Source organism: Coffea eugenioides, chromosome 4 (assembly GCF_003713205.1).
Source record: "Coffea eugenioides isolate CCC68of chromosome 4, Ceug_1.0, whole genome shotgun sequence".
NCBI classification, from domain to species: Eukaryota; Viridiplantae; Streptophyta; class Magnoliopsida; order Gentianales; family Rubiaceae; genus Coffea; species Coffea eugenioides.
Window position 1 is genome coordinate 3,863,417 of NC_040038.1, and position 8,470 is coordinate 3,871,886.

Below are 8,470 nucleotides of genomic sequence, written 5' to 3' on the forward strand. Positions count from 1 at the left end.
TTGTTGTTTTTCAACTTTTTTCATTTTACTTTTTCCCGTTCAGCAGAAAATTTCAGGTCCTACAACAGGAAAATGGGATAAAGGACTAGCTATTTTACCGTCAAAATAAGGACGTAATAGTAATGTCCCTAGCTATTAAGCGATTGCGTGTTGGGACTCATATTTGTGGTATGCATGGGTCCAGTATAGAGTAAAATCAGAAAGCAGGTACCTTCTTCTCTTTCTTCCGTTTCTTTTTTTCTTTCGTTGGCAAAATTCTGCATCAGACAAGTTATGTAATCTGCAACAAAAATGAAGTGCTTGCTATCCTGTGTAACTAATGGAAAAATATATAGTTCTCAGTTCTCAGCAGCTACTACTAAAGATTAGTCACGTTCTTTCCATATTTTATACTATACAAAGATATCTCGTTATGATTATAAGCAACGTACGTCTTTGTCTGTTACTTTGTCTCAATTACTCTCAAACTTCCAGAGAACAAATATCTAAGATAGGATAAAGAAAGAGAACATCTGATCTACACGAAAACCTCTGTAAATTAATAATCTTGGAACCATACAAATTCTCTTTATTAATTAATCAATAAACTGATAATTTATTAATTTATTGAGTGTACTTACAACTTAAAGAAACACCCGCTTAATCAACTAAAGTTTTATTTTATTTTATAAAAATATAAATTATTCTTTTAATAAAACGATGCTAAAAGTTTAAGAAATATAAGTCAATCCACGTCTACTTGATTTACAAGTATAATTTAATTCTATTAATGTCTTCAATATATATATGTCATTGATATCATTTTTCTATGATCAAGCGGTCAAAAAGTCTTGAGAATATTAAATGGTAGGTGTCCACCTTCATTTTATTAAATGCATACAATGAATTAAATTAACAATAACAATATAACGTATATAAATGATATGCAAGTCTTCTTATAACAAACACAGACAAAGTCTTCTTAATTAACTGTCTCATTATTTGTTAAACTATGACTCTCCATCTAAAAAGCATTCATAAATAAATAGTATACTCATATTTTAGGAAAAACATTATATGTAATTTTAGTGAATTATTAATATATAATATGGACAGGACCAAAGGGTTATGCAAGGTTTTCAAAAATAAATTTATTATCTTATCATTTTATCAAAATTATTAATTTAACTCGTTAGCCCAAATTACGATCAGAAAAAATTACTATTATTTAATTGAGATTATTAATTTTCTGAATATTAATTTATAGAGATTTTAGTGTAGTACTTATTTTAGTTTGATATTAGTGTCTTCACCGGCTTTTATCCAATTTCATTTCACTAAGACCGAGGTTTAAAGAAATAGACAAAGTACTAGAAAAATAGCAACAAAAATAATGTGCAAAAGAATAAGGACAATGGTCAAATATAATTAGCTATAATTTTTTTGACCTAAAGCTCAAGTGTATTGCCTAAGCACCATTCTTTTTTCTTCGTCTATTGAAGCCCTAACTACTATTCTTAGCGTATGCTTATGCCTCCCTTACTCGAATACAATTATTTTGCTTTTCAATATTTGTTTGGCATAAGTAATTCCAATAAAAGGACATTTTTAAAAAAAATTTAATCCTCTCATTTCCGAAATAATCTCATTTTAGTGTCTTATCCCTTGCACATTTGGTCCCTTATGCATTACGAATTATGATATATTTTGTTTCACTTTAGGTCACATTTTGATCTTAACACGTATAATCCCTTGTGCTTTTCTAGTTTGAAAATTTTGTATACCACTTTTGTAACTAAGTATTTTAGAAGCATACTTTGAGTACACAGCAAAATACAAAATATGAGGGTACAAAAGGTAGATAAAACCGAAAAATAAATGGATTCGTTGCCTGATTCGGACCCGGAATGTAGGTCAGATCCGGTCCCGTTTCAATCCATTGTCAACCCTAGTAATTCCAGGTGCCACGGAGCCCTTTAGGCTTTAATTTGCCATTTCAGGGTCGGCTTAGGCCAGAAACCTTTTTCTTACCGGGTAAAAATAGTGTGTGGTTCCACTTCAACTACAGTCTACATCAAGCCCTCGAGAATTATTTTGATTCCGACACATAGCAACCCCACCAAAGTAGATGTTGACTACAGAACCTCGTCATACCCTGTCCCAGAAACCCTTTTCCAACTGCACAGCCATCGCTCAACTGCACAAACCACCCATAATGGAAAGATAATCTAAACTAAAATAAAAGTTGAGGGATTCGTCAATACGACATTTGTGTTGCCATGAAAACTTGGTTGGGGAGCCAAAATTCTTTCAAACTCCATTCTGACTTCTGAATAGGTGTATACCCAAGTCAAATAACAATCATATGCTCGAACTTAAGTTCGAACTCTGAATTTAGCTTAATTGCTTGTATCAAGAACTTGCTTTGACAATGCTATATACATTCCCATAGCACAATCATCCAAACACAAAATTGAAATTGAACTAACATCATTTACAAGCACAAAATATCGACACTACTACTGCATCACAGCATGTCCATACAAAATTGGCAAAACAAAAGGCATGCAAAAACGGCTGCAAGGGAGGAACTTATCAAATCTAACCCAATGCCCATGCAGACAATAGCTTTCCAAGAACTAGCATTAGTGAGGTTGGTCTTGGCAATTACTCTCACCTTGCCAACTCCATACAATGTCCTTGAGGGCAGGCCTAACATCCTCATCACAAAATTTCTTATACTCTAGTGTGTCACCAGCGGACTTAGAAAACTCAACCACGGCCACCTCCGGCGCCACCTCGAACACCTCGGCCTTTACCGTTAAATTCCCTTTTCGGCCCTCGGAAACCCCTTGCATCTTCAAGGTGAATTCCTTGGCACCAACAATTTTGTAGTTGAGCTTCTTGGCCAGTGACTCCAACTTTCCCATGATCACTGAAGCAGAGCTCTTGGATGTGAAAAGTGAACCTGATTTTCTTTTGTTCTCAAATAGACTAGATAGATCAAATCCTGATGACATTGATGATATGAACTCAAATGCATTATAAAAAGGCGGCGATGATTTCGTTTTTACCAAATTTGCTTCTATGTTGACGTCGTCCTTCTGGTCAAGATTGTCTTGACCCGGTTCTTGGATTGTAAAGGCAGTTGGCCTGGTGAATCCCTTGAGGAACCAGGGGACTCTCATGATTGCTGGAATTGAAATCCTTTTCTCCGGATCGGCAACTAGAAGCTTTGTAACCAACCTCCTTGCATCACTTGAAAACCAAGGTGGGATCTCAAACTGGGCCTTGAAAACCTTCCTGTACATCTTCACGACATTTTCATCCCGAAATGGTAAACACCCGGCTAGCAGAGCATACAAGATAACCCCACACGACCAAATATCAGCTTTTGCACCATCATAGCCTTTCTTCCTCAGTACCTCCGGCGCAACGTAAGCAGGGGTGCCGCATTGAGTGTGCAACATCCCATCATTTCTCAAATGCTCAGGCAAAGCAGAAAGCCCGAAATCCGAAATTTTCAGATTCCCATCATCGTCCAGAAGCAAATTTTCCGGTTTCAGGTCCCTGTGCGAAACCCCGCGACTGTGGCAAAAATCCACAGCACTAATTAATTGCTGAAAATATTTTCTTGCCACCTCTTCTTTGAGCTTCCCTTTAGCGATTTTGGCGAAAAGCTCACCGCCTCTGACATATTCGATGATGAAAAAGATTTTCTGCTTTGTAGCCATGACTTCTTTGATCTCCACCACGTTGGGGTGTCGAACCAGACGCATTACCGAGATTTCTCGCTTGATCTGCTCCATCATGCTGTCTTTCTTGACGTGATCTTTGTTGATTACTTTAATAGCAACGCTCTCGGAAGTGTTGAGGTTTCTACCATAGTAAACCTTGGCAAAGGTGCCTTGGCCTAACAGCCTGCCCATCTCGTACTTGCCAAAAATGATGTTTCTGTTGCCATTGATGAGGCCGTAGGTTTCGGATAACGACTTTTCTGATTGGACCTCCATTGATGAACGCCTGGAGGAAGATGCTGAAGGGCCTCCTTATATGGGCTGCTTGCTTGAAGGAGTGAATAAAAGAGGTTTGTCTTTTTTTTTTTTTTTTCCTTTTCCTTTGGGTTCCAGTGAGGGGGTTGTTTAGTAGTGACAGGAGGACATGGTTTTGGTATTTTTGGCGTTGGGGCAAAGGCAGAGGGGGTGGAAGGACTGGAGAGGGCGGCAAGCCCATAGAAATAGAATGATAGAAATATCTACAAACATTATTATGTGGAAATTTGTCCCACTAAAAATGGGACAAGTGGAAAACTTGGGATGTTCTGTTGACAGGGAAATAAAGAATTATAAACCATTTCAATTAACAATTTCACAAAAACAACTTACTTTTCCTTTTAGGTCTTGTGGGTTTACCATTCGTGCTGGATTCTATGTGTGGTTTTGTTATTATTCTTTTATGCTTAAGTGATTAATTGGTGGGACCTAAACTATTTGATTGAAAAATGAATACAATGGTTTATTAAGGGGAAAAAAATTAAGTAATTGAAGAGGAATGCCGAATCAACTTGGTCTATTGGAGAGAGAGAGACAATGCATTAGAAGAGTGAATTGCGAAAAGGATTATCCTGATGTTGATCTTTCATGAAGAGGGTTTATGTAAGAATTGGCCACTTAAATAAGAATAAAAAGACAATTTATTCGAGCTTTAGGTTTATGGGTCTGTGTTTGGTCACCATTGGAGCCATATTCTTCTTGAATTATTTTGTGTATGTGGAGTGTCTGTTTTGTGTTCAAGTGATAAATGGTGGGATCTAAGCTAAAATTGAAAATTAGAAATTAAAAAAAAAAAAAAAAAAACTTCAAGTGGTTAGTGTTAATTGAAGACCATGGTATATATTCTTAGTGACAAGACTTGTGCTTTTGATCTTTTCTGGAGTCAGCTAATGTACGAATTTTCTTTTGAGGAAGCCACTTATTACTAGTATCATTTTATGACTTATAAGGTATTTCACAAAAAAAAAAAAAAAAAAACCGTGGAGCAGTTCTGTTATAAGGTATAGAAGTTCAGTCCTAGAAAAAATGGAGATGTATAAACTGTAATATATATATATATATATGTTTATTAGGTGCTGCAAGTTTGTTTCCTCGGGGAGGATCTCTTAAATGAATTCACAATCAAATGGAGGCTAAGAATAGGGATTCAAGATAGGGGGGGAAAAAAAGAGAAAGGTCACTGATAATCCTTTGCACACACCATGTTGCAGGAACTGTTCCTACGGGCTCCAGTTTGGTTCTAATGTTGGTCTTAGACAACATCAATTTATTATGTTAGAGAATATATTCCGTTGTTAAACTGTCATATAGTTTAGGCTTATTTTTAGTGTTTCATTCTTATTCTTGTTTTTTTTTCTTTTTGTAGGTATTAAAATCATTTTCTTTTGATTTCTCACATTTTGTTCCCTAAAATTATAACATGGGCTTTGTTAAACCGCTAAAAGAAGATTAACATTAGTTGATGAATTCTAAAATCAGGTCCATTATTGCATTTGATGCCCCTTTTTTTTCCATTCTTTTTTGTTGATAGTTTCCATGCTCTACTAAAGGAACCAATGAAATATTTGTGACTTTAAGTTCATGAATAAGGGCTTTCAAACATTCCATTAGAAAATAGATAGTAAATTGCTTTTGTCCAGTGGACATGAACATACATCTCTAACCCCGTCCAAGATGGTAAAGAAATTAAAAGAGCAAAGCTTCCAAATGTTCCATTCATCAGATCAGAGAGATCCATATCTGCAGTGGATTTCTTTGCCCTCAAGGAGCTTCTCCACAGCATCAGAAGGAAGGCCAACCATGTCTAGCGTCTTCTCCCACACCAAATCACTAGTCTTTTCATTGTATGCTGCTTTGGCAGGCTTGATGGGACGACAAGAATAGGAAAAGTAAGCGCACACAGCCAACTTTTCAGCCTTCAACTTACCACAAAATTTTGGGATGTCTGGATCAATGGCCGCGAAAAGAGGACTCCTCGACCCCTGTTGAGCATCAAAAAGGAAAGATGGCATGCATTGATAAGCAATTTGCACCACTTTTGAGAGATCCCTTGCAACATTTGTGCGAACAGATCCAGGTTCCACACACAATACATCAATGCCTTGGGGGATATTTCTAGCAAGAATACTGGTGAACATCACCTGTGCTAGCTTACTACCCGAGTAAGCCCTTGAGCTTGTGAATTTCCTTTTACCAGAAAAGAAATTCATGTCATTTGGATCGACAAATCCAACAACATTCATGAGAGAATTCACATTTACGATTCTGCTTGGAGCTCCTCGTTGTAGGGATGGCAGAAGTAGCACGGAAAGCAATGCTGGTGCAAGATGGTTGACCTGCAAATGCGTTTCATATCCATCCCTTGAGAACTTTTGTGGCTCTCCCATGGAAAATATCCCTGCGTTGTTGATTAGAACATGCAACGGTTTCATGGATGAATTCCATGATTCTGCAAATTTCACTACTGATTCTAGAGAAAGAAGATTGATTTCCATAACATCGACGTTGAGGTGCCTGGAATTAGGCTGCCTATCATTCCATTTCTCGATTATTTGATGGGCTGCTTTTGGATTTCTTACAGCCATGACAACATGAGCTCCTGATTCTGCCAATTGCCTGGCTATCTCAAGTCCAATACCACTAGTGGCTCCAGTAACCATGCAACTAAGGCCACTGAGTTGCGGTAAGGGATATTTCCTGGGCAAATGTTTTGCTTTGACTTTCTGAAAGAGACCCTCGGATAACAAACGAGACCATCCTCTGAGCCATTCCAGCCAGTCCAATTCCTGATTCTCTTGCTTCTTCAACAGGGAAGAAGATGGGGCAGCCATTACTGTTTATGCCTGCCTATCTTCTTCTCTATTTCAAGAAATGCACCTGTGTCTCAAGTAAAAGTTATAATTAAATTCCAGAAGACCTGAAAGGCTTTAGAATCCCCTCAAGAATATGGCATTTTTGAGACATTTATTGTTGTGCCAAGAAATCAATTAAGAGGATCTGCAGCAATCATTGGTGTTGTTCTGCAATTTGGAGTATGCTTAAGAACATCATCATCACGTTATAAGCGTTTTCTGGAGCCAATGTCTGTGAGGTATATGCATGATCCATGTAGAGATTGAATATGGTCAAACGAGCAATATATGTGAAGGAAATCGGGAATGAATGCTTTAACCGAAATATCACGCATTTTCTATGATAAAGTTGCGTGGGAGATTTCATCATCTGATTCCTTCAGTTTCTCTTTAGAATTTTGGAATTTGTTAAAGAAAAGGAAGTATAGAGAGGAAAATAATCGTTTGAATGTAGAGTATTTCTTTTCTCAGCATTTCAACTTCATTCTGTTCTTCCGGGGAAACAGAATGCAAGAATGTAACAACGCAAAAAAATCTTATATATGGTACTTTTTTTTGGCCAATATATTGGCAAGATGGGAGCTAGGTATTACAAGCTAATTTAGATGAAACGGGATACATACCTTGAACGGATGACGATCACAAAATCTAGCCCTCGCCGCCCCCCTAATACCTCAAATTGTATAGATTCTTCATGTTCTTGCACGCAAAAACCTGTGCCATTAATGTTGAAACACAGGTCAGGCAAAAACAATTTCTTGAATACTTGTGGGCTGAACCCCGAAATGCTCTTCATCATAATGAGATGAAGGGCTGTTTTAACACATTCACCTGTTATTGCTTACTGCATAATCTCAGATTTTTGTATTCGAAGGTGAGAGATGAGTTCCTTCCGCATTAAGAACATGATTTCTCGCACAATTTGAGCAATTGTCACATTTTTTTTCTACAAAATATTTGAAATGCAGAGTGTGACCATCTCTTTGGGCCGTGGATTTGAATCATGATGAGTTGGGAAGACCACATGTCTGTCTCCCACCATTGCAGACTAAAAGCCCATTCAAGATGAGTCTGAAATTCGCAACGCCTAAACCTTTCATGGGCTAGTCTTCGAACAGAAATTATGATGGGCCTTGATCTGTATTCCACTCCTGGAACTTTCCATTGTGATTCTCCCCAACGAATACAACAGGGCCGAAGACAGCTCGTTTCTCAGGCTTCTTCTGATTAAGATTAGACTGCAATCGGACCGACACTCCTTCCATCTTGGATTCCATAAAGTCCAAAAACTAACAAACGTTCAAGTTCATTGAAAAAGTAAGCTGAAAAGATGTAACTATCTACTTTTAGAGTAGTTGATCACCACCGAGGTGGTCAAGGGATTGAATACCTTGACTTGTATTCATCTCTGGAAGTTTCATCGGCGGGTACAAAGATAGCTGTTTGATTCAGTGATGATTTAGTTCAAAAAAATGCAATCGAAGTCTCTTTTCTTTAAATCCCATGAGAAATGGTGGGAGAAGGAACAGGTAGGAAGGGAACAGTAACAAGTGCAATTCCTTTCTTCTTCTTTTCTTTTTCATGAAA

At 37.4% G+C, this 8,470-nt stretch overlaps 2 protein-coding genes across 2 annotated transcripts; both read right to left on the reverse strand.

Moving 5' to 3' along the window:
- Positions 1-2,390: 2,390 nt before the first annotated feature.
- Positions 2,391-4,055, reverse strand: LOC113768548 (CBL-interacting serine/threonine-protein kinase 5-like). The gene has a single exon (XM_027312951.1). The coding sequence runs from the start codon at positions 3,990-3,992 to the stop codon at positions 2,625-2,627; it is 1,368 nt and encodes a 455-aa protein (XP_027168752.1). The 5' UTR covers positions 3,993-4,055; the 3' UTR covers positions 2,391-2,624.
- Positions 4,056-5,755: 1,700 nt separating this feature from the next.
- On the reverse strand, positions 5,756-6,862 carry LOC113767461 (dehydrogenase/reductase SDR family member FEY-like). The gene has a single exon (XM_027311567.1). The coding sequence runs from the start codon at positions 6,860-6,862 to the stop codon at positions 5,756-5,758; it is 1,107 nt and encodes a 368-aa protein (XP_027167368.1).
- Between the last annotated feature and the right edge of the window lie 1,608 nt (positions 6,863-8,470).